The 26,826-nt window shown below is 39.6% G+C and overlaps 1 protein-coding gene across 2 annotated transcripts in view; it reads left to right on the top strand.

Annotated features, from left to right (window-relative positions):
* Nucleotides 1-26,826, top strand: part of PHEX (phosphate regulating endopeptidase X-linked) — a 203,054-nt gene that overhangs the window by 65,194 nt on the left and 111,034 nt on the right. For both annotated transcript variants that reach the window (XM_068962504.1, XM_068962505.1), the window contains exons 10-11: nt 1,801-1,894; nt 4,075-4,203. In XM_068962504.1, the coding sequence (XP_068818605.1) occupies nt 1,801-1,894; nt 4,075-4,203 (223 nt within the window). The remainder of the gene's footprint in view (nt 1-1,800; nt 1,895-4,074; nt 4,204-26,826) is intronic.

Raw genomic sequence — 26,826 nt, 5'->3', positions numbered from 1 at the left:
GAGCATAGGCTCGATACTTGTGGCGTACAGGCGTGGTTGCCCCATGGCATATGAGATCTTCCCAGATCACGGATCAAACCTGTGTCTCATGCATTGGCAGGCAGATTCTTTACCACTGAGCCACCAGGGAACCCCAAGGAGAAAATTTTAGAACTTCTATGTATCATTCTTTCTATTGAAAACAATAGCTAGGCTCTATTAGTTTTGCTGTATAGATAGCCTTGAGCCCTTCATTTGATCTGTATACCATATATCAGAGTGGGCAGTGTTACCTTCACTGATTAGTTTTTATTCCATATATTGAAGATAATCTCAAGTCATTTACATATACCTATATATTTATGAATTTTACTATTGGTTCAATCCTCACAAAATGAGCAAATGATTGAAAAAATTCTTGTAGAGAAACAGGAATTGAAACTGTTATTAATAGTATAAGCACAAAGTGAATGGGAAGAAAATGTCAGAAGTGGCCCTTCTCCCACTCTAGTTATGCCGTCTTGGTTGGCCAGATGACAAGATAAAAACAGTGGTGTTCTAACCAGATCTGGGAAGGATATGGTCGCAATATTTTGAAATAGTCAAGATGACTATATGGGATGCTGATTTACATTGACTGTTGTGTTAACCTAATCCTATATGGATAATGTGTATTGAAGAATTAGCTAAAAGTGTTTGAAGGATTAATTAAGGACTTTGGAAAACATCTTTATTTCATTTTATCTTTCAAAATTTCTATTTCTATATTTGTTGAAGACATTCCTGATATGTTAGCCCATTAGTATATCTCTATATAAATTAAAAGAGCTATACATATGTTGGGTGTATACACTGAAATATATTTAGTTGCTAAGAGTGAATGTCCACTGAGTTAAGATGCCATGCAAATGAGAGTGTGGGTTAGTCTTGATTGGCCAGTCACCATTATCATGTCACACTGCTCTCACATGGCTGGCTGGCTGACCCCAAGAGCCATCTCAAGAATATGTGTTATTAGTCACCATGGTAATGGCACAGCTGGGAGGGGATGGGTCATTAAAAATTCATCATCACTATTGAGTTGGAAATTAACTCAGATCATACATACTTTTGAGGTCAAGGTGCCTTTTGCTTATAGAAAAAGGCAGAAATTAAGAAAATGTAATGGATTTTTAAAAATATGTGTTGTGGATATTATGAGTGTATGGGGTTGTTTATGTGTTTGGAAGTGAACAACAATAATAAAACCTGAAATTTACTCTGTCAAACATTTTGTTAGTTATTTTAACTTCACAATAACCCTGTAAGGTAGAGGTCATCCTCATTATATGACAAAGAAAGATGAAATCAATGAACTTAAGTGACTTGCCCAAACTCCCACATCTAGTAGATATCGAACAAGGGTGCATATCTAGATAATTGGCATTAGCCAGTATATTGCATTTTGTTTTCAAAAGTTAAGAATCCATCTGTATTTTGTCAAGTCACCTAATAGTTGGAAGGTATCAACAATTTCTAGGCATGAAAGCATGGATAACAGTGGACTCCATGTCATGAGTGGGAAAGCAAAATGTTCATGCTGAGACCTGGGGCTGGAATTTTCATATCATCTGTCTGTGTTAGGTGGTGAAAAGCAAGCCATGTTTGGTTGAGCTTATTGACATTGTATCATCTGATGTCATTTCTCAAGTGAAAGTTCTGCAGTTTTGTATGAGCAAAAGGTCCCTCCATGGAGCTTTGCCAACAGATTTTCCCAAGGTGTTCTGCAAAGCATCAGATATCAAGCTTAGTACAATAAATGTGTTCTCTTTCTGTTAACAGGACCATTGCCAACTATTTGGTGTGGAGGATGGTTTATTCCAGAATTCCAAACTTAAGCAGGCGCTTTCAGTATAGGTGGCTGGAGTTCTCACGGGTAAGTTTTAAGAAGATTGCAGTGTTACATCACTGGATAACTTTACATGCCAGAACAGTCTGTATATTAACTAATCCAATAAAAATCATCTTTAGGTATTGGGCAGAGGGAATTTTACAGCTCAAGTTCTACTTGTTTTGGCTTTATTTCTTTTTATTGAGGTAAACCTTACATATAATACAGTACATTCAAGCTCTTCTTTGATGAAGGTATATAAGGATATTTAGGGTAATACTTGAGACCATCACGTTTTCACCCTCCCCTTCTTACCAATTTATTCCCCTTTCCCCAGTGTTTTTAAGTGGGTCACTATAATTATAATTTTAATATTTCTTAGTGATATATTTGTAACTGTCTTTCGTTTTCAGTATTCTGAATATTCAGAATATGCATGCTATATGTATTAGATGGTGAAGTTTCATCTTCAATTTAGGGGTAGTGTTTTGTCTCTAGCTTGATCTTCAGTCTTTTTTTGCCTTCTTTTTTCTTTTTCATTAGTGTTGGTCTTCTTAATTCAATCTAACTTATCCTAATTCTACTAGGCCAACAAGGCCTGTATTTAGTCTCCTCTGAGATGTGGCTCAACTGCCTAGAACACTTTTCTTTTCCCCCTGCTCATCCAGCCCTGTGATCTCTGCTCCTCCCCACACTTGTTCTCCTCTTTAACTTACATAAGTGTCACTCTTAGTTTCAGAGGCTTTTGTCTGAGTGAGTCTCTTACCAATACAGACTTAAGGGTTTTGTGGCTCTTTTTTTTTTTTTTTAACATTTTAAGAATTTTGGGACCTTAACAAATATTTTAAGTTAATTTTCTCTTAATTTATAGTTAAGTAATGGAAAATTTTGTAAGCTCTAATTTCATTTAATAGACATTTTAATTATTAGGGAAAATGGTAGCTAGAGAAGTTCTTAGTGGGTCATTGCTCTTGAGTAGTAGCACAATTATTTTGGATACATTTTGGCCCTTGAAGTCACTAGGGTACTGAACTTGATAGAAAACATCATAAAACTATATATATTGAGGTCATATCAAAGGGTTAAGCTGTAAAACTAGTAGATTATATATATGTGTCTGTGTATATTTTTAACTTCTGTGGATCACATAAAAGATGGTACCCAGCTGCTTTCCACCCCCACTGTGAAGAAAATAAGAGAGAGAGGTGTAAGAAGTAGTGTGTGAAAATTTGAGGTTAGGTATGAAGGGATGTTTCTTAAGCATAAAGTGCTAAATATAATACTGAATTGCCAAATAAAGTTGTAGGATCTCTTTATCTAGAAGTTTTAAAAATACATTCATTCCTTACCTTGGAGAGTGGTTATGTTATCAGAAAGTAGAGGAAGAATAGATAAACTTCAGTGTTAATCACATTAGCTCTGTACCTACAACCGGGGTCTAATGTCATTCACCGGATGCCTCCAGCCACCGTTCTCAGAGCCTCCCCTTGCTGTCTATCTTTACTTTGCATTTTGAGCGCTCCAAACTCCCAACCCACAGGGGCAACTTAAATGATATTTATTTCTTTGTCTTCAACCCCGAAGAGTAAGCCTTTGAGCCTTCCAAGTCCTGCTTTGGACCTTCCCTACTTGTTTGTAAATGTTTTCTTATAATGATTTAATTGGGACAGATGAGAAAAACACATCTATTTTTTACTTGGTTACCAGTGTGTTCTGTTATGACACAATGTAAATATGCCTCCTGGGTTGTTCATGGTGGGCATATTTTCCTGGTCTGTCATGTGAGTGTACTTTCCAGAGCAAGGAAGCCTTTGCTGGGAGTGGGGGGACTTTGATCACCCATTGATTTTAAACCTTTCTTGGTAAAAGTTTAGTTCTCAGAAGGTATTAACTACCATCTGGACACTTGGACAGTCCTTTCACGTCCCTGCAACTGCAGAAAAATTATGCTATTGTCTGTATCCTTTGTTCAGTGGGAAAGTTGGAAGGAAAGGAGGGATACATTATTATCCTCTCTTAAAATATTTTCTCTTGGTTTTATATATAATAAGACAAGCAGAATATTTTTCTTCATTCGATTGTACCTTTGGTTTACTCTCTGACACATGTATATGGGTTGCAGCATGCAGTGTTTTGCAGACTGTGTCCTTCAGGTTGTTTGAACATTTTTTCAGCCATTGGTTTTATCCAAGTGAAGCTCAGTCTGGTTCAATTATCTCCCACAGGTAATCCAGGGAACCACAACTTTGTTGCCTCAGTGGGACAAATGTGTGAACTTTATTGAAAGTACCCTCCCTTATGTCGTTGGAAAAATGTTTGTGGATGTACACTTCCAGGAAGACAAGAAGGAAATGGTAAGTGCTGCCCCCCCCCGCCCCCAGCTGATGAAAACAATGGCAGTTAACCAGATCTGAGATAGATAATATGGTCAGAAGGCCAGTATCAGCCTTTTAGCTCTTAAAGTGATGAATCTAGATAACAGTTTTGCTTCCAAGAGGAAGTACCATATTAATTGGTCTTGCAGTACCATATTAATTCAAAACTCAAATGTAGAATATTATCATGAAAATTTAGAAATGAGAAAACAGCATGAAATCATGCCATATAGAGTCAGAATTTCTCCTGTAGAAATTAAATGTGTTCAGTCAATGCTTAGGAAAAAGAGGGCATGGATAATTTTGGGATTAGATATTTGAACCATTGTAATTACAAAAGATAGAGATATTCCAGACAGATTTCTTTGTTTTAAAGATTAGAAAGCTGGAGACCCAGTGATGAAATGATTTGTAATATATTTAACAACTTTCCTTTTTTTGCCAGTTGTACGTAGGTATTTTCTTCAAAATAACTTAAAAAATTGAAATATAGTTGATTTACAGTATTGTGTTAGTTTCTGGTATATAGCAAAATGACTTAGTTATGTTTGTAATAGTTATATATATACTATAATGTAAAAATTAGCAATGTCGAGCATCTTTTCATGTGTCTGTTGGCCACCTGTGGAGAAATGTATATTTAGGTCTTCTGCCCATTTGATTGGGTTGAAAAGAAATAATTTTTAAAAATTTATTTGTTTTGAATTGAAGGATAATTGCTTTACAGTATTGCATTGGTTTCTACCGAACATCAACATGAATCAGCCATAGGTTTACCCATGTCCCCTCCCACTTGAACATCCCTCCCCCATCCCTCCCCAACCCACCCCTCTAAACAAACAATTTTTATTGAAGTAATAGTTGCTTCACAAAGTTGTGTTAGTTTCATATATACAGCCATGTGATTGTTATACATACATATATATCTATTCTTTTTCAGATTCTTTTCCATCATATGTTATTATAAGATACTGAGTATAATTCCCTGTGCTATACAGTAGGACCTTGTTGTTTACCTATTTTATATATACAGTAATATGTATTTGTTAATCCCAAACTTCTCATTTATCCCTCCCCTATTCCCCCTTTGGTAAATATAAATTTGTTTTCTATGTCTGTGAGTCTGTTTTATAAGTAAGTTCATTTGTATTACTTTTTTTTAAGATTCCACGTTTAAGTGATATTGTATGGTATTTGTTTTTCTCTGTCTGACTTACTTCACTTAGTATGATAATCTCTAGGTCCATCCATGTTGCTGCAAATGGAATTATTTCATTCTTTTTTATGCTTGAGTAATGTTCCATTGCGTGTGCTTGTGTGTGTGTATGTAATATGTATATATATCACACCTTCTTTATCCATTCATCTATTGATGGACACTAAGGTTGCTTCCATGTCTTGGCTATTGTAAATAGTGCTGCTGTGAACAATGGGGTGCTTGCGTTTTTTTGAATTAGAATTTTCTTTGGATAAATGCCCAGGAGTAGGATTGCTGGATCATATGATAGTTCTAATTTAGTTTTTTAAGAAACCTCCCTAATGTTTTCCATAGTGGCTGTACTATTTTTTTCCATTCCCACCAACAGTGTAAGAGGGCTCTCTCTTCTCCACTCTCTCTCATGTTTAACAACTATTAAGCAGCTTAGAAATAGAAATACAATGCAGGGACTCCCCCCTCCCCCCGCCCGCCTTTCCTTTTGCTATCCTCTAAAAACTAAAGAGATGTGACATTTGTTTCACAGAAAACACTGTCAGGTTTTTTTCATAAGCTTAAAAAGAAATCTTTTTATTTTGTAAATTTCTGAACATATATGGAAAGAACATTGTAATCAACTTCCATGTACCCATGATCTGTGCCTATTTGTTCTAGTAGCATTAATGACCCAGCCAGATGAATCCACTAATAAAGGCTGAGGTTTAATTTTACTCATTTACTGAACAAATATTTGTTGAATATCTGTTATATAACAGGCATTGTTATAGGCACTTTTTGAGGCAGCAGAGAACAAAGATCCCTGAGCTCACTGAGATGACAAAAAAAAAATCAATACAGTTGTATACATTATGATAAAGACTCTGGAAAAGAAAAGAATGAGATCAGGGTAAGGATAAATCAAGAGTGCTGGAAGGTGTGAGTGTGTGGGGAGCGCTGTAGGATTAAATGAGATGGTCAAAGAAAGCCTCTCTGTGAAGATGACATTTGGTAAAGATTTGAAGGAGGTGAGAGAATCAGATACGGCAGTTATCTGGAGGAAGAGTATTCTAAACAGATGGAACAGCTAGTGCAAATCCCTGAGGCAGGGATGTGCCTGGAGTGCTCAAGGAAGAGTAGGGAGGTCCCTGTGGCTGGAGCAGGGTGAGTGGGGGGTGAGAGAAGCAGATTCTGAGGTCAGAGCAATAGCAGGGCTGGCATTTTAGAAGACTTGCAGGACATTGTAAGAGTGTTGGCTTTGATGCTGAGTGGAGTGGGGAGCTATTGCAGGCTTTTTAGCAGAGGCCTGATGTGACTTGACTTATGTTGAAAGGCTTACCCTGGCCGCTGTGCTGTGAAGAGATTGTAGCAGGTCAAGAATAGAAGCATGGAGGCCAATTAGGGGACTGTCAGAGGGACCAGGCCAGAGGTGATGGTGCCTTGGACCAGGTGGTAGCAGTGGAAGTTGTGAGAAGGCATGGTATTCTGAATACATTCTGAAGGATAGAGCCAACACAACTTGCTGACAGATCTTTTGAGGGATCTGAGAGCCAGAGCTCTGAGTCTGATTAAGTGGAAATACAGAGTTGCTGTTAACTGAGAAGAGGAGTGCTGTGGGGGAGGGTCAGGTTTCGAAGGGAAGACCAGGGGTTCAGTTTGGGCCCTGCTGAATTTGAGATGTTATCAGACTTCCTGGTGGAGATGTCAAAGAGGCGGTAGGGGAAGTACAGTGGAGTTTAGGACAGAGGTTGAGGTGGAAGATTAAAGGAGAGGGAAATCATTGTCCAAGGGAGTGGAGCACTGGGTAAACTGAGGAAATGAAGCACTGGTGCCTGGAGGCAGTAGTGGTTTGGGTGAGGTTGGAGGTCATGAATTTTATTTTTATTTTTCCCCATGCCACACGGCTTGTGGGATCTTTTTTCCCTAACCAGGGATCAAACCCGGGTCCTTGGCAGTGAAAATGCAGAGTACTAACCACTGGACCACCAGAGAATTCCCTACTGCTACTGCTAAGTTGCATAAGTCGTGTCCGACTCTTTGCGACCCCAGAGACGGCTGCCCACTAGGCTCCTCTGTCCCTGGGATTCTCCAGGCGAGAACACTGGAGTGGGGTGCCATTTCCTTCTCCAATGCATGAAAGGGAAAAGTGAAAGTGAAGTCGCTCAGGCGTGTCCGACTCCTAGTGACCCCATGGACTGCAGCCCGCCAGGCTCCTCCGTCCATGGGATTTGCAAGAGTACTGGAGTGGGGTGCCATTTCTTTCTCCAAGAGAATTCCCTGGAGGTCATGAATTTTATAAAGTCTACTCATTTTGGCTGTATGTTTTCCATTGTTTCAGCTGCATTGGAGGAGAAGGTCCATTTTTGATTAGAAATTGAAATTTAGCTAGGTTTTTTTTTTTTTGGTGTGCATTCTCTTTATGAAAAATTATATGTTACAAATGGCATGAAGCAGAGTGTCTAGGAATGATTAATTAGGTAGGGGAGGAAAAATAATGTTTCCTCTACTCTTCTAGGTTCTTGGCTGAGAACCTCCTGTAATACAAGATTAATAGGAGAAAAACTAACAAGTTTAATAACATATGTATTTCCTATACTCAGGACAACTGACTAACCCTCCAGAAATGGCTGAAGCTACCACCTTAAATTCCAAGTCGAGCTAAAGATGAAATAAGATGTTGAGCAAAGGGAGAAGCCAGTTATAGGTTACCAGACAAAATGCAGTAATTAAGGATGGTTGTTACACAGATTTAAGTCCTTACCTTCTCCATTGGTAAGAGTTTCTAGAGATTTAGTCACCCTCCTCTTCTTGGTACAGAAAGGGAGACCCCTTTACAATGGAGATTATCCTTATAAAGGTTAACTTCTCTCATAAGAGTGAGTTCACTGCTTTCAGGAAAATTCCTGTCTGCAGCCTCTCAAAAAATAATCAGCCCCAAATAATCAATATGCCAAAGGGACATATTTTCTCTCTGTATGCTCAGTCATGTCTGACTCGGGCTGTACCCTGCTAGGCTCCTCTGTCCATAGAAGTTTCCAGGCAAGAATACTAGAGTGGTATGCCATTTCCTTTTCCAGGGGATCTTCCTGACCCAGGGGTCGAACCCATGTCTTCTGCATTGGCAGGTGCATTCTTTACCACTGCGTCACCTGGGAAGCATTTTTGGGGTGGTATATTTTGCTCTCCCTCACTAATAACAGTCCGTTATAGTCAATCAGATTTGAATATGTAAACACCTTGAATGCAAGTGATCATTAAACACTGGATTTAAAGGCAAAGAAAGTTAAAACTCTGTTAAGTCATAATTCAACTAGTTGGTATTACGTGTCGATGTATATTACAACTATGTATTATATGCTGAAGTTTGCTTTGGAATGCCATACATCTAAGTACGTTTACTTAGGGTTTTTTCCTGTCTTTTGCTACTTGGGAGAATGTAATGCCAAGTTTGAGAGTTTATGTTTGAACCTGAAAATACTCTTCTTGTAAATAATTCCACGGAAGAATTAATGTCATTTCAAAATATTCAATATTCCCATTGTGTTTTCTTTCACTCCTTGGTCAGAGTAAATGGATTGAGAAGTTATCAGATAATCACAGTGGTAACATTATAATCCCTGGGAAGGATATAAAAACAATGAAGGGATAGTGGAGGTGTTTTTATGTAACAGGATTTTTCTTTTGGCAGTAGAAGAATTTTAAGTAATATGAAAAGTATGTGGAGTAATTTGTTTTTCTCAGTTTTGGTGTGAAAGTCCCTTATTCTTGTCAGCATGTGACATTTTAAAATAAAGTTGATTTTGGCACTCCCCCCGATGTGGTGTATGCAGGATGAGGAGGTAGTGTGATAGTTACACAGATACTCATCTATTTTACATAAAATTATTTGCTGCTCTTAAGCAGAAGCTATTTGCTTCAGGGAATATTTAAGTTGGGAACTTAGAAATATCTGGCTTTTTATAGCCATGTTGCAGGGCTCTCATCCAAGAACCACCTGGAACCATTGATTTACTTGAAAAACATTCTTTATTATTAACTACAATGCAAAGAGTAAACCAGAAAGATCCCCACTGGGACAAATTCCAGAGACACTAACTCAGAGGGAGGGCTGCCATTGTCTTTTTTTTCTCAAAAACAATTGTTAAGCAAATGAATGCCGTCAGAAGGTTAAATTTCAGGTGCTTCTTGAACTTTAAAGTGTACCAGAATCACTGGAGGATCTTGTGGGTTAAATGCAAAATCTCACTGCATTTTAACTGGGTCTGGGGTAGGACCCAGGAATTTGCATAACCAGCTTCCCAGTGATGTCGACGCTGCTGGTCCCAGGACCACACTTAGAGTAGCAATGCCTTTGTATTATTTATTTGTTTGCAAACAGCACCAAAAAGCAGCCCTGGTGATTCCTGGGAGCAGGGCAGGCATTTGACTCAGGACAGCAGAACATTGGTTACTAAAGCCTGTTACATTAGTGCAAGTAACTGCTTTGATTTCAGATTATAGAAAATTTCATTGGTTTAAATTGGTTTAAATAGACTGTGCCAAACCCTGTGTATGGGCCTCCAGGCTACTTTTTAGTTCTGCTTTTGTGGTGGTGGTGGTTGTTTTCCTCTGAGCTGTTTTAGTTTTTATTTGAAAACTGGTACCTGGGTTTCTCTAAGAGACTGTGTGCTTCTCCTCAGTATCTCTGTCTCTACAGCCTCTTAATGGCGGGTTGGCCCAATTGCCACTGGTTGGCACACTTTGTTACAGAGAGGATGGGAGGAGTAGTTCACTTTGAGGTTTCCTTTGTAGATGAGAAAGCATCCTTTTCCCCTCCCCAACCTACCTCTCTTCCTTTTAACTGGGGAGAACACACAATTTTATGTTAGTTTCCTTGTGACTTCCCGTATGCATGTGCACACAGCCACACACATATAGCTCATATTCATTCACTTACACCTAACTACAGGAGTTTTCAAAATTTAATTAGAAAGGGGAAGGATGGGATGTAGAAAAAGGAGAATCCTTTCACAGAAAGCCTCTTAAAGAGGCCACATGGAACAATCAGATACTATCTGAAAGAGCCTTTCAGATAGCGAGACAGGGCCTTAATCCATGTGGGACTGGCTGCAAACGTTACTTAGACCACAGGGACAGGCCAGTGGAGTGAGAGTAGGGAGTTGTGGAACTCAGGACAGCAGCTGACTTTGTCCAGTAGAACTTGATGTGAGCCACAGATGTAATTTTGTGTTTTCTACTGAAAGTGGAAGTGAAGTCGTTTCCGACTCTTTGGGACCCCATGGCCTGTAGCCTACCAGGCTTCTCAGTCCATGGGATTTTCCAGGCAAGAATACTGGAGTGGGTTACCATTTCCTTCTCCAGGGGATCTTCCTGACCCAGGGATTGAACCCAGCTCTCCCACATTGTAGGCAGATGCTTTACTGTCTGAGCCACCAGGGAAAAAGTAAAAGGAAATAGGTGAAATGAATTTTGATACTATATTTTGTTTAATCAAATATATCAAAAATATTATTTCAACAAGTCATTAATACAAAATTGTTGATACAGTAGTTTTTATGCTTTATTTTATATTAAGTCTTTGAACCGGCATGCATGTTTCATATTTATAGCACATCTCAATTTGGACTATCCCTGTTTCAAGTGTTTACTTGCTATATGTGGCTACCACGTTGCACAGTCCTTGTCTGAAGAATGGAAGAGGGATACTTTGAGGTCAGCATGGCAGGGCTCAGTCCCTCAGTGAGTGGGTGCTAGTAGCCAGGACTGGGAAGGTAGAGTCGTCAGTGTCTGACCAACTGGGTTTCTCAGAGGGCTCTAATATGAGAGCGGAAGGACTCAAGTAGTCCCCACAAGGGATTCATGGTCTGGGAACAGGGATGGGAGTTGAAGTCAGGCCGCTACTTACTGAGGCTGTTTCAGGTTCTCTGGGATACCAGCAAACAATCAACAAATTCTGAATTCTGCTCTGAAGTAAGCACCTTGGAGGCTTGGTTCTCACTGGCTCATGGCCCGGGTGGTGTGGAATCTGCAAGTTAAAGGTGTTCAGTGCCTGAAAGTTGCAAAAGACTCAGTCAAGGCAAAAGTCAGGAGTTCCAAGCTCAAATCCCCTCAGAGCCAGTGAGGAACATTAAATAACGCACAGAACTAAAGCTGGCTGAGTGTCAGAAAAGGCTGGGGCAAGTGCAGTGAGAAGTGGCAATTGCCGCTGGGGAATCTGAGACCCAATACTGATGATCTGGAATGGCTGTGATAGTCAGGATTCACTTCGGGCTCTTTTCATGCAGGATGCCTGCTGAGGGTTGCTCGGCTTCTAGTTTTTGGAGAGAAGTCAGAAATATGGAGTTTTATGTGAAATATCCCACATTTTAAATCTTGGCAGTACTTTGGTGGCCAAACTGAATCTGTCCTTGGGATACCATTTTGTGCCTTGTACACTAACATTTTTTCTCCAGTTTTCAGAACCCAAAGTCATGACCTTGTCTGTCAGAGAACTTCTTTAATTTTTTCGTGTTATTTAGAAGAAGATCATGCATAATTTAAAAATACAGCATATTAGCTAAACATTTAACAAGTTGCTTTTGTAAAAAGTTATATGCAGAGTATGAAAGTGGAACTCTCAGAGAATCCATGACATATTGTCACTGTCAATAGAGACGATGCTCCTGTCTTACCGTGACAAACCCTGATCCGTAGGCTCATGACCTGAGTGACAGGAGAGAAGATTTAGAGCTATGTGTTTATGTGGGAGGGTGGTCTAAAGTTGTTTGTTGTCTTCCATTTTTTATTATTAATGATAATTTATTTCTATAATGTATGTGTAAATGCCCCAGATAGATACCCAAGTCCATGGCAGGCACACGAAGATCCCAGAGATGGCTATATAATGTTTTAAAAATCTGGTAATGATAAGAAAGTAGCTAACTTTTACTGAGATGTAGTTGGATGTCTGGTATGTGTTCTAAGAGCTTTTGGTGTGTTAACTCATTTAGACCTCACAATAGTCCTATAATTGCTTTTACTGTCCTCATTTTCCAGATTAGGACACTGAAGCTCAGAGTTTAAGTGAATTCCCCAAAGTCATATAGCCTGAAAATGGTTAGGTGGAATTCAAGTTCAAACCATTTAGCTTGAAGTGGGTGTTCTATTCCCTTGCTTCTCTCTGAAAAACACTTGAATCTTCACCATTTTAACGACTGGAATGAGGAGACCTGTCATAGTTAAGAGACTTCTTAGTGGCTTATCCTATAATTCATTCACTCTTTGTTGTTGTCCAGTCGTTCAGTTGTGTCTGACTCTTTGCGACCCCACGGACTGCAGCGCACCAGGCCTCCCTGTCCATCATCAACTCCCGGAGCTTGCTCAAACTCCTGTCCATTGAGTCAATGATGTCATCCAACCATCTCATCCTCTGTCATCCCCTTGTCCTCGTGCCTTCAGTCTTTCCCAGCATCAGGGTCTTGTCTAAATGAGTCAGCTCTTCACATCAGGTGGAGCTTCAGCTTTAACATTAGTCCTTCCAATGAATATTCAGGATTGATTTCCTTTAGGATTGATGCTTATCAGGAAATTATTTATTCATATATTAAGATCTTATACAAATAAAAGGGATGTAATTCCTATTTCTTAGCATTTTAGAATTGGGAATCAGTTGAAGTAGATTTTGCTTCTAGTATTTCAGTATTTTAAAGACAAAGAGTGTGAAAGCGCTATCAATTCAAATCTAACCAGTTGATGTTGCATTTTTTCACATTCATATAATTTTCAGAAGAAAGAGGGACACTGTAATAAACAAGCTGATTATCAGAGATTTCATCTAAGAGCAACATTTGAGGTATATCTTTGGCTCAGTGTACATACTGAGCTCAATTTCCGGGATTTTCTACATATATCATTCTGAGGAGTGATCCCTGATGTTTGGAATGATGACCTAAGGCTCTGTAAGATTTCTCATCAAAACAATCTTTAAAATGTTTACTGTTTTTTATGGTTACGAGGCAGAAATATAAATATATACCTCAAAGAACAATTTTCTATCATGTTGCTGCAAAGGAAAAAAAATAGATCTTTCTACTTTGTGCTTTAAACTGTAGTTTGTAAAGGATTCAAGGAAATTGGAGCTTTCATTTGAACATTTTGGCTGAACTAAGTTATTAAACTACCTAATTTCATTTCCTTATAGACACTGTGTCCCCAAATTACTTTATTCATGTAACTCAGCTCTGCCAATAGGCATTTTATTGCTGCTCTCTCAAATTTTCTGTTTTTGTTATAGGGTAAACCCCATTAAAGAAAATCATTCTGATACTTGTTAAAATTTTACAGAGGATTTTACTCAGGATTATTGCAAAGGGTGTCAAGATTTTCAAAGTAAGAGAGAGAAATATCAGGCTCAACTCTGAATATAGCCGAGACAGCTGGGAATTTATGGCCAAAGAGCAGGTTGAAGGAGTCAGTGAATGGAAAATTACTAAGAGGAAACATTCAAAGGTCAAGGGACTCTTTTTCTTCTTCTGTTTTTTGGTTGTGCCATGTGTCATGTGAGATCTTAGTTCCCTGACCAGGGATTGAACCCATGTTCCCTGCAGTGGAAGTGTGGTGTCCTAACCATTGGACTGCCAGGGAGGCCCTGGTCAGGGGACTTTTGCTGAAGGCAGGCCAGGGTGCTCAGATATCAGGAGTGGAGGGGATTCTCTCTCAACTGGCTTATCAGGATTCCTGGTAAAACTGGGCTGTGCAGGCCAGGCAAGGACAGGATGGAACCACCATTGAGACCTAGTCAAGCAGAGGGTGTAGAGGAACCTGGCTAAAATTTGGTCAGGCGAGAGACTTTGTCAACAGTGAAATAAAAGATAAAGTAACTGGTGTCTTCTTGTACATTGACAGTCTGTATGCAGAAAGCTAATTTAGTTAAAGAGGAACAAATCTTTTATTATACTTTCGATCGAGACTTTATTAGATGAATAATTAAAACTTTACTTACTGTGTCCAACAATTCACTGATTCCTCCTGTATTCTAGTAACTTATTCCTTTTTCTCTTTAAGGTAAGGACATCATTCACGTCCCCAAGTAATGCCATAGATGACCTACAGTATCTTCCAATTTTCTGAGTGCTCTGCATGAGCAATTCTGGTAGTAATTCTTCACCCAAGAACAGGTTTCTCCTCCCTCCCCATACTGCTGCAGCTGGTCCTGAAGACTTAAGTACCCACATGGGTCCAATCGCAGTGGCAGAGTTTGAACTTGCAACCTCCATACACTAGGAGTTCACCTCATTAGTTAGCCAATATAATTGAATTGATGAACTGCTATTAATATTCAAGTTCTTTAATTCCCCTGCTCACTGTTTTTCTCAGTGGTTGAGTAAATGAGATGTAACTCTAACGTTAGTGGCAGAAGTCACATGAAGGTCAGTGTCATGCACTATAGCAATGCCCTTATACTGAGGGATCCTTCATTCCTTACAGGTGCTGCTCCTCAAAAGAGTTGGTCTCAGTATAGCCACTGTACTGATAGAGATCAAGCTCCCTTCAACACAGCTCATGCAAAGAAAGGATATTCTATCTGGCTATCAAGTGTCCCTGTTTCTGTTTGCCTAGTCAATGGTATCAGCTATAATATCAGCCAGTTTCTCTGGGTCTTTGCAAAATTAAGTTCTGCAGTTTCTCTGGGTCTGTCTGAATTAAGGCAAACCAAAGTGATTTGAGTTTTAAAGGACTTCTAAATACAATTACAAAACATTGACCTTATAAAGAAGTTACATCTGATTTTCTGAAAACTGGCATATATATATAAATCTCATAGCCCAGTTCTACTCTTATCATTTTGGGCAAATTAACCTCTTCATTTCTCTGTTTTCCTGTTTATGAATGGTACCCAAGTTTTGCTGCTATAGCAGTGCTCTGTAACACTCAACCACCAAACTTCAATGGCCTAATGTTGATGCATCTGGAGTTAGCTGGTGGTCCCCCAGGCAGCTCTGCTTATTTTGGCGTGGTTTGTTAAATGTCTGGGGGCCAGCTGGTTGAGGCTGGCTTCGGCAGAGGTGATCAGGATAACTTGGTTCTACTCCAAGTGTTTTCCTTCCGTCACCCAGCCAGCCTGGGCATGCTCTCCTAGTGATGGCAGAGGTGCCAGTGAGCAGGCAGAGACCATGAGGCTTCCTGAGGCCCAGGTTCAGGACTGGCAATGTGTCCTGTCTGCATTCTGTTCACCAGAGCCAGCCACAAGGCCAGTCCAGTTTGGCAGAATGGGGTGATAGAATGCATTTTTTTGTGAAAGGTCCCATAGCAAAGGACATGGATAGAGGCCTGGAGGTATAGAGTTAAAAGCCATCATTGCAGTGAATCAGACAAAGGGATACAAACAGTACCCACCTTGCTGGTTTGTGATGAGGATTGAGTGAGATAATCCACATAGAAGGCTTAGCACGATGCCTAGTGCATAGCGAGTGTCCAGTGAATTACTGTGTGTCATGCCTAAGGTTAATCATGAAGAGCAAATGCATGCCATCAAAGAACTATGGCAACCCTCCTGCACTGACAGCTCTTCTTGCTAATTTCTCTTCAACAGAGTGAATGTGAGTGAGGTACCTGGGGCTTTTGCTCTACCTAGTTCTCCATACATGCCTGGTGTCGTAGCTTTCAGTTGGGTTAAAGATCCTTTTAAGGCCTGTGCCCTGGCCACATTCCAGAACCTGCCCTCCCATTTAATGCTAAATCTGGCTCCTAGGAGAGTCTCATGCAACTACTCAAGGAGCCAAATGTAATTTCTATAGCAGATCCAGGTTTCACAACTCTCTGCGGGCTAAATCTTATTACAACAAATGTCATCAGACCCCAGTCATGACAACTCTTTTTAAGCAAGCTTTTGTAAAATGACATCCAGCAAAACAAGTAATTTAGAAGGCTCATTGGGAATTCTTTGGAAATAAGGGTGGACACTGCTCTTGCCCTTGTCCTCGAGTGTGCTGCCACAGTAATGACACATTTGGCCTACCTTGCTTGTTTGTTGATTCTGTCTCTGGATAACATTGGACACTATTGTCTTTGCCACTGATGATTGGCCACAGTCTCATCAAGCTGATCAGACCTGTGGGCTGCAAAGACCCTGTACTAGAAATTCATTTACTCAAAAAAAGCACTTAGGCCCTCCAACAGAGCTGGGTTTTGGAAGTGACCTGGCAGAATTCCTTGCTGGAGGAAGTTTACCCACAGCCAAAGGCTAGATCGTTGTGAGACTGGTTGACTTATAAATATTATTCTGGTTTCTGATCTCTCAAAGAGTAGGAAAATGGAAAACAGGAAAAGATGAGTTAGAAAATTAGAACACAATCTATTTATAGTCAGTAAATATGATCCTAGCCTTATGCTTCTTGATAAAAGAACATGCTAAACTATTGCACCAGCAGACTAACATGCTTTATCATATATCTGGGGCCTAAAGAATTTGATATTTTTTTCTTTCGCTAACATTTTGAATAGTTCTGCCGAGTTTGTTAATCCTGACAAACTGATATGATTTGTTTTATTAGCTTCCTTGCCTGCCAGAAACTGAGCGTCTTCTATCTAGCCTCAGTTTTTTTGCTTTACCGCTTCTTGCTTAACACAGGTCTCTTCTTTACTTCTTATTTCAGTGCCATTATTGTATTTTTATCAGGAGCCAATTCAAAGTTGTTTTCATAAATAGACTATAAACAGTGAATCAGTGGATACTTAACGTTTATTAGTGCATTGATTTATTTAATGTCTGTGTTTCTTTCTAGTGAGGTGACGGTTGTCAGAAAGAAACATTTTAGGAACTTCCCTTACATAGAGCCTATTTTTTCTGTGTTAACCACGGAAATTATTGATAATAATTTTTGTTCTTTGCATTCACTAGTCAAGTGGTTACAACTTAAGGAACCATGTCCTGCTGTAGACCAATAGGGAAACTGGAGACTTTTTAATCTTATGTTTTATTAAGATATTACTTATAATTTCTGAATATATGAAAAATGAAAATCTCGACATTATGCTTTTGTTTTAAGAATTTCATTGAAATTACATTATGCTAGGATTAATGAGTACAGTCAACTTTGAAGATTCTTTTCTTCTTTAAGAACTCTATCAGCCTATATAGCTGTTTGTATCAGATATGTAATATATATGTATGTAAATATATATATATATAAATATATATATATATATATATATATATATATATATATATATATATATATATAAACCATTCTTAGCCATCTGTTCTATACCACATTGGCATCATCAGCCTCAGAATGGACTGGACTAACTGAGTCATTTGAGTCCCACTAAAGTTTATATTTCAAATAACTGCTGGAATAACTGTTACACATTAGCATGTATAAAAGATATTTGATTAAATTTTGCTTCTTTGCTGGATACCCACTGGAGGTTTTAAAAACGTAAATCAACTTCTATTTATTGAACATCTGCTTTATGTATCTTATGAGATGTGAAATTATATAGTGAGAAATCATATCATGTAAGATGTGAAATCATAAAACTAAGAAGTTTAAGTTTGCAGAACACTGTAGAGGAAGAAAAGAATTTTTTCCCTTTATCCTCCTAGGTTTTTGGCCAAGACCCCTCTGTAATAAAAAGACAGATTAACAAGAGAAAAACAGAAATTTAACAACACGTATCCCTCCTGTTTGGAGCTTCCCTGGTAGCTCAGCAGTAGAGGATCCACCTGTAATGCAGGAGACGCAGGTTCGACCCCTGGGTTGGGAGGATACCCTGGCGGAGGGTGTGGTAACCCACTATAGTATTCTTGTCTGGGAACGCCCATGGACAGAGGAGCCTGGTGGGCTACAGTCCATGGGGTTGCAGAGAGTCACACACTACTTAGTGACGGACTTTAGATATTTGAGACTTGGATACCTCCCGTGTATATGAGCAAGACTCAGGAAAACCGAGTGAGTCCCTGTGCCGTATGCTCAGTTTCTTCATTCGTGTCCAACTCTGTGCGACTGTATGGACTGTAGCCAGGCTCTTCTGTCCATGGGATTCTCCAGGCAAGAATACTGGAGTGGGTTGCCATGCCCTGTCCAGGGGGGTCTTCTCCAGACAGGAATCGAACCCACGTCTCCTGCACCTCCTGCCTACAATGGCCCAATTCATCACCTTAAATACCATTTCCAGCTAAGTCAAAAGATGTTTTGTAGGGGAGGGAAGCCAGTTATAGGAGATTACCAGGCAGAGCATGGTAAACAAAGGTAAGGTTATTATACAGATTTAAGTTTTTGCTTCTCCATTGGTAAGACTTTCTAGAGATTTCAACATGACATCTTCCTGGTACAGAGAGAGAGACATCCTTTCAAATGCAGATTTCCCTTATACATGTAAATATCCCTTACAAAAGGGTAACTTCTCTGTTTTTTCTCATCTGCTATTTCTTAAAAATAATTAGCCTAAAATGTAAAATAATCCTCATGCCAAAGAGGTAAGTTTTGGGGTGGGAAATTCTGCTCTCCTTCCACACTTTTTCATTGGCTTACATATCCATGATCTCATTTGATCTAAATCATGATGCTTGTTTTCAAAGCTTATGGATTTGTTGAGGAGATCAAATAAATATAGGCTATTAAACCTACACCTATATTGTTCTGATTATAAACCTAATAGAACTCAGAGAAGGATCTGAAAGTGTGAGTTTAAGTGGAATTCATTGGTATGAGGCAGGATCTGTGTTGGCCATGTAGGATGTCTTTGTCACCAGAGACAAAGCTTTGAAGGAAACTACAACCGGCAGTGGGCTGACTGACCTCCTCTGTTACTGAGCTGAACTCAATGTGCAATCAAGTCAATCTCCAGACACTGAGTTGTGGTGAAGGGAAGTATAGCATTATTTGCAAAGCCAAGCAAGGGGAATGGGCAGCTAATAGAAGACCTGAACTCGATGGCTTTTGGGCAAGGGTTTTTCAATGCAACATTAGGAGTGAGGATTGCAAGGTGCATGATCAGCTTGTAGACGTTCTTCTGATTGGTTGTTGATGAGGTGGCAAGGTGATGTTTTGAGAATCTTAAGCATCAGTCTTCTGGTTCCTGCCCATTTGGGGGCTACATGCTTGTGGTTGGCACTTTCCATTGGGTGAGTCCTGTTTCTGTAAACCAGCTCAAAGATATGCACCAGACTGTTAATATATATCCCTTAAGGAGAAACTAGGAGTCTGATTCAGTTTTTTGGCTAAACTGTTGTATAAGCGGTCATTACTTTTGCTTGATTGCTTTGCCTTTGTTTCTGCATTCTCTCACTTCTCTAATTATTTAACTGATCAAATCTGCTAGTTATAACTCAGGAAAGGCTGGCAAAACTGAAGTTTTTTTCCAAATAAGAAGTAGGGGACACAGAGGGGTCTGCCACTAGAAACGCCCTGCAGGGTCTTTGCTTGATTTCACCTCTTCTTAAAGCAGTGTTAGCATATATCCCTTTAAAAGCATTAATAGAATCATCTTGACCCATTTTTATAGACTGCCAAGTTCTTATTTCCATGTGAGGGGAGAGAGGATAAGGAGAAGTCAGAAGAGCAAGTGACAATTTTTATTTTTTATTAATGTGGGATCTTTTGTTGTGGTCAATGGACTCCCTCCTTGTGGCTCAGTAGCTGTGGCACATGGGCTCCAGATCACCCTGGCTCAGTAGTGGTAGCATGGGAGCTTAGTTGCTCTGTGGCATGTGGGGTCTTAGTTCCCATGTGGGATCTTATTTCCTTTACCAGGGCGTGAACCCATGTCCCCTGCATTACAAGGCATATTCTCAGCCACTAGACCACCAGAGAAGTCCCTGAGACAATTTTAATGCACTAAGATAGGAGAATCTCATTTTTAAAAACCTTTGCTGGAAGGGCAACAGGTGTATGTATATGCATATGGGACGCACCAGTGTCTGGTGTCTGATGTAGAACACTATGGGCAAAATCTTGGCGTGCAGAGAATGAAAAGGGGATCCCACTTTTAAATAACATTGGTTGAGGGAAAGAACTAAAAACTGCTTGGTATACTGACCAAATAAACTGTATTTTCGCAGTGTGGGTCCATAAAATCTGAACTAAGTAGATGCTTAACAAAATGCTGCTTTCCCTGGAGGGCTCTCATGCCAAATGTGTCCAATTTTAACATAATAACATTTAATTTTTATATGTTATATTTTGATTTTTAACTCTAAATAATATTTTCTATGGATAAGTTCACCTTATGACTTCTTCTTTAAGTGATTCCTATTAATGTTTTATGCTGGCTGGTTGGGGCATTAGGTCAAGGTTTGGTGAAGAAATACTATTCCTGTCTTTTTTTTCTTATTTAAAAATTACATCAGGCTTTTGCTGCCTCAGGAAACATGACTTGACTGAAGGCGATGTTATTATGTGATGTTGGAGAGTAGTCTAAAGTTAAAAATCAGAAGTGTTCAGTGATTTATCTTCCTAGTTCCAGCATAGTAAAATCATTATTTTTCTTATTTGCATTGATGTGCCAACCAATGACATTAATAACCTTCAAAGATTTCCCTTGTTCTTAAAAGTCTGCTGGGGCAGTTCAGCACCATTTCTTAGAAAACATTGTACAATACATCTGTAGAGTGTGCAAAAAGAAAGAATTGCTTACCTATGATGAGACATCTCAAGACTAGGACAGAGAACAACTGAGGCTCACAGGGAAAGACAAGAGGAAATTGATAACAATTTCTCTTGGTATCTGTGGGGATTAGTTCCAGGAGTCCTAGCAGATACCAAATCTGTGATGCTCAAGTCCCTTACAGAAAATGGTGTAATATTTGCATATAACCTATGCACACCCTCCCAGATACTTTAAATCATCTCTAGATTACTTATAATACCTACTACAATATAAATGCTATATAAATAATTGTTGGCAGGCTGCAGATTCAAGTTTTGCTTCTTGGAACTTTGTGGAATTTTTTTTCCCCAAATATTTTCAATCTGAGCTTGGTTGAATCCATGGATGCAGAACTTGCAGATATAGAGGGCCGACTGTACTTGGGTTTTTACATCTGTAAGAGGGCCACAGAAAGACTGAGTTATCAAAGCATGGCTTTAGGGAAGACAGAGGTGGTAAGGGGAGTGGATGGGTATGAGAAGGAAAGGAAGAGGAGGAAGGAAGATGTGTAGGTGTCAACTATTTGTCATTCTTCATCCCAGCAATACCTGATATCTTTTTACCACTTTATTTCCATTTGGGATGCCAATCAGCAAGGTACAGAGCTTTGAAAACCTATGCAAAATGCTTAAAATGTTAATGATTATGAAACCCATGGTTAATACCCAGGAATGGCCAGGGAGGGTCCTAAGAAACCAAGGTGCTTAAAGAGAAATATTTGGAACCACTCAGCATATTTTAATAATTTGTACATGTTTCATAAAAATGCTCCAAGAAGAAGAGAGGCAAAATGACTTTAAGATTCACCATGGAAATCCCCAATGGAAATCCCCTAATTCCATTATATATATATGCCAAGATGTCTTGACTTGGATCATGCTTGTTTTGTTTTATTTGATTAACTAATTTTCAACTGTAAGTGAAGCAGATTAGCTTTTGTACTCCTTACTCCAAATAAGGATATTCTCAGCTTTTAATTATTTAGGGGCTTTCTACTATGGCTGCATGTTGGATAGTGTATTGAGAGGAAATCTTTCATTGTCCTCTTGTCCTTATCTGTGAATATCCCTCTTCCTACCAGTATGTTCATGCTGCCAGGTTGCATATAGCCCTGTGTGAAAAAAAACAAACTTTTTAGAGAACTTCCCTTTTTGCAGAAGATCTTGTTCCTATTCCATGGAGAAAAGACATGCCATTCTACTAGGACTCTTGACCTTCCATCATCTCATCTATACATTCTTCTGCATTCCTGTCTATCATTTTATCCTTCTTGCCTCTCATAATCCTGTCTCATGTCTAAGGTGAATCCTTCCATATATTCTCCAGATCCCATCCCCTTTTGCCTTCTCAGGGACCATACATGTCATTTTTTCTCTTCCATATTTTCAACCTTTTCCTCTTCACCAAATCCTTTCCACCGTGTGTGTGTGTGTGTGTGTGTATAGTTTGCATTTTTATTTTTTTATTTTTATTTTTTTTAATTTTTATTTTTACTTTATTTTAGTTTACAATACTGTATTGGTTTTGCCATACATTGACATGAATCCACCACGGGTGTACATGCGATACCAAACATGAACCCCCCTCCCACCTCCCTCCCCATAACATCCCTCTGGGTCATGCCCGTGCACCAGCCCCAAGCATGCTGTATCCTGCATCGGACATAGACTGGTGATTCGATTCTTACATGATAGTATACATGTTTCAATGCCATTCTCCCAAATCATCCCACCCTCTCCCTCTCCCTCTGAGTCCAAAAGTCCGCTATACACATCTGTGTCTTTTTTGCTGTCTTGCATACAGGGTCATCATTGCCATCTTTCTAAATTCCATATATATGTGTTAGTATACTGTATTGGTGTTTTTCTTTCTGGCTTACTTCACTCTGTATAATCGGCTCCAGTTTCATCCATCTCATCAGAACTGATTCAAATGTATTCTTTTTAACGGCTGAGTAATACTCCATTGTGTATATGTACCACAGCTTTCTTATCCATTCATCTGCTGATGGACATCTAGGTAAAGGACTTAATTTTTTAGAGTAGTTTTAAGTTTATAACTTGAGGAGGAAATTTTTTGCCCCCCTATCCTTCCAGGTTCTTGGCTGAGACCTCCCTATCATAAAAAGACAGACTAATAGGAGAAAAATAGAAGTTTAATAACCTGTATATCTCCTGCATACATGAAAGTGAGCCAGTGAAACTGAGTAACTCTCTAAAATGGCCCAAACCATCACCTTAAATACTATTTCCAGCTGAAGACTAAAGAAGATGTTTGGGGGTGGGGTGGGGGGTGGGGACAGTTAAGGAAATTTATTGGGAAAAGCACAGTGAACAAAGGTATGGTTGTTATGCAGGCTTATAACTTCATGCCTCTCCATTGATATGAGTTTCTAGAGATTTAGTCAACTTGCTCTTCCTGATTAAGGGAGTGTGTGTGGTGTGTGTTACTCTCAGTCGTGTCTGACTCTTTGCGACCCCAAATGTTTCTTCCAAGAGGGTAACCTCTTGTTCTTTGCAGCTTATTTTTTGTGTGGTTTCTTAAAAGTAATCAATTCAAGATAATCCTTAAGCCAAAGAGACATATTTTGAGATGGCATAGTCTCTCCATCAACAATGAAATTGAGAGGAAGGTGTAGAGATTTTGTGGAACGGTGATTTCCTTGGTTCTTGCCCTTCTCAGGGGAAAACTTTCAGTCAAGAGGCATTGAGCAGCTTTAAGTAGTAAGAGTGTTATTAGGTAGAGTGAAAGTGCGCTCTGAAAGGATGATAGTGGGCTACCTGGAAACCAGAAGCAGACCTGAAATGGGGTGGCACTAGGTGTGTCCTGCATCATTTGACACACAGGTTGTTTGACAGCTTTAGGTTATTTGACCTTTCTCCTGATGTGCAGATACTTATCCATAAGCACTGAAGCAAAACCCATGGGGGCAGGGGCAAAAACTGCAATGCTAATTTGTTATGAATATGACATAATGAGCCCTGGGTTACTGTGAGTCACCTTTTAGGTCTTGGTGCCCTGCACCAACCTCTGCTGGCGGTTTTGTCTTGCTTGGTGCTGATATGGCTGGAAACCTAGTGATGGTCCTTGGCCTCAAAAGGGAGGCTCTCTGAATGTGCTCTGACCACCAGTCAGGTGGTGGAGGGAAAGATGAACCGTTCAGGATGGGGTGGGACCTGCTCCTGTCTGACCAGCTACCAAACACTCCTGCCTCCCTTCACATGCAGTTTCTGCCATTAGCATCACTTACTTTTTTCCTAAACCAAAGGTAAACTTACACTGACACATCACCCAAGGTATATAGTTTACCTTAGAGTTCATTCTTGGTGTTAAACATTCTGTGGGTTTGAATAAATGTATTTTGACATGAGTCTATCATTCTAATACTGTACAATGTTTTCACTGCCCTAAAAATTCTGTGTTCTGCCTCTTTATCTCTCTTTATCTCTCCCTACACCTACTCTGCAACCACTGACCTTTTTTTTTTCTTTTTGCCTCCATAGTTTTGCCTTTTCTGGAATGTGATATCATTGAAATCATACAATGTAGCCTTTTCAGATTGGTTTCTTTCACTTAGCAATATGCATTTAAGGTTCACTTAGTAATATGTACTTAGGCTTCCTCCAATGGGTTCCTTCCATGGGTTGATAGCTCATTTCTTTTCAGCAATGAAAAATGTTCCATATTCTAGATGTACCACAGTTTGTTTATCCAGTCACCTACTGAAGGACACCGTGTTGTTGTTGTTTAGTTGCTAAGTTGTGTCTGACTCTTGGCAACCCAGTGAACTGCAGCACACCAGGCTTCCCTGCCCTTTACTGTCTCCTGGAGTTGGCTCAAACTCATGTCGACTGAGTCAGTGATGCTATCTAACCATTTCATGCTTTGCCAACCACTTCTCTTCTTCCCCTCAATCTTTCCCAGCATCCAGGTATTTTCCAATGAGTTGGCTCTTTGCATCAGGTGGCCAAAGTACTGGAGCTTCAGGCATCAGTCCTTCCAGTAAATATTCAGGATTGATTTCCTTCAGGTATGACTGGTTTAATCTTGCTGTCCAAGGGACTCTTAAGAGTCTTCTCCAGCACCACAGTTCAAAAGCATCAGTTCTTTAGTGCTCAGCCTTCTTTATGGTCCAACTCTGACATCCGTATATGACTACTGGAAAAACCATAACTTTGACTAAACAGACCTTTGTTGGCAAAGTGATATCTCTGCTTTTTAACACACTGTCTAGGTTTTTCATAGCTTTTATTCCAAAGAGCAAGTGTCTTTTAATTTCATGGCTGCATTCATGATCCACAGTGATTTTAGAGCCCAATAAAATAAAGTCTGTCACTGTTTCCTTTTAACCCATTTATTTGCCATGAACTGATGGGACCAGATGCCATGATCTTAGTTTTCTTAATGTTGAGTTTTGAGCCAGCTTTTTCACTCTGCTCTTTCACCTTCATCAAGAGGCTCTTTCATTCCTCTTTGCTTTCCTGCAGTAAGGGTGGTGTCATCTGCATATCTGAGATTGTTGATATTTCTCCCGGCAATCTTGAGTCCAGCTTGTGCTTCATGCAGTCCGGCATTTCGCATGATGTCCTCTACATATAAGTTAAATAAGCAGGGTGACAATATACAGCCTTGACGCACTCCTTTTCCTATTTGGAACCAGTCTGTTGTTCCATGTCCAGTTCTAACTATTGCTTCCTGGCCTGCATACAGATTTCTCAAGAGGCAGGTCAAGTGGTCTGGTATTCTCATCTCTTTCAGAATTTTCCAGTTTATTGTGATACACACAGTCAAAGGCTTTGGCATAGTCAATAAAGCAGAAATCGATGTTTTTCTGGAACTCTCTTGCTTTTTCGATGATCCAGCGGATGTTGGCAATTTGATCTCTGGTTCCTCTGCCTTTTCTAAAACCAGCTTGAACATCAGGGAGTTCACAGTTCACGTATTGCTGAAGTCTGGCTTGAAGAATTTTGAGCATTACTTTACTAGCATGTGAGATGAGTGCAATTGTGCAGTAGTTTGAGCATTCTTTGGCATTGCCTTTCTTTGGGATTGGAATGAAAACTGACCTTTTCCAGTCCTGTGGCCACTGCTGAGTTTTCCAAATTTGCTGGCCTATTGAGTGCAACACTTTCACAACATCATCTTTCAGGATTTGAAACAGCTCCACTGGAATTCCATCACCTCCACTAGCTTTGTTCGTAGTGATGCTTTCTAAGGCCCACTTGACTTCACATTCCAAGATGTCTGGCTCTAGATTAGTGATCACATCATCATGATTATCTGGGTCATGAAGATCTTTTTTGTACAGTTCTTCCGTGTATTCTTGCCACGTCGTCTTAATATCTTCTGCTTCTGTTAGGTCCATACCATTTCTGTCCTTTATCGAGCCCATCTTTGCATGAAATGCTCCCTTGGTATCTCTAGTTTTCTTGAAGAGATCTCTGATCTTTCCCATTCTGTTCTTTCCCTCTATTTCTTTGCATTGATCTCTGAGGAAGGCTTTCTTATCTCTTCTTGCTATTCTTTGGAACTCTGCATTCAGATGCTTATATCTTTCCTTTTCTCCTTTGCTTTTCGCCTCTCTTCTTTTCACAGCTGTTTGTAAGGCTTCCCCAGACAGCCATTTTGCTTGTTTGCATTTCTTTTCCATGGGGATGGTCTTGATTCCTGTCTCCTGTACAATGTCATGAACCTCATTCCATAGTTCATCAGGCACTCTATCTATCAGATCTAGGCCCTTAAATCTATTTCTCACTTCCACTGTATAATCATAAGGGATT

This window comes from Capricornis sumatraensis, chromosome X, assembly GCF_032405125.1.
Source record: "Capricornis sumatraensis isolate serow.1 chromosome X, serow.2, whole genome shotgun sequence".
NCBI lineage: Eukaryota > Metazoa > Chordata > Mammalia > Artiodactyla > Bovidae > Capricornis > Capricornis sumatraensis.
This window is presented reverse-complemented; position numbering and strand designations above follow the sequence as displayed.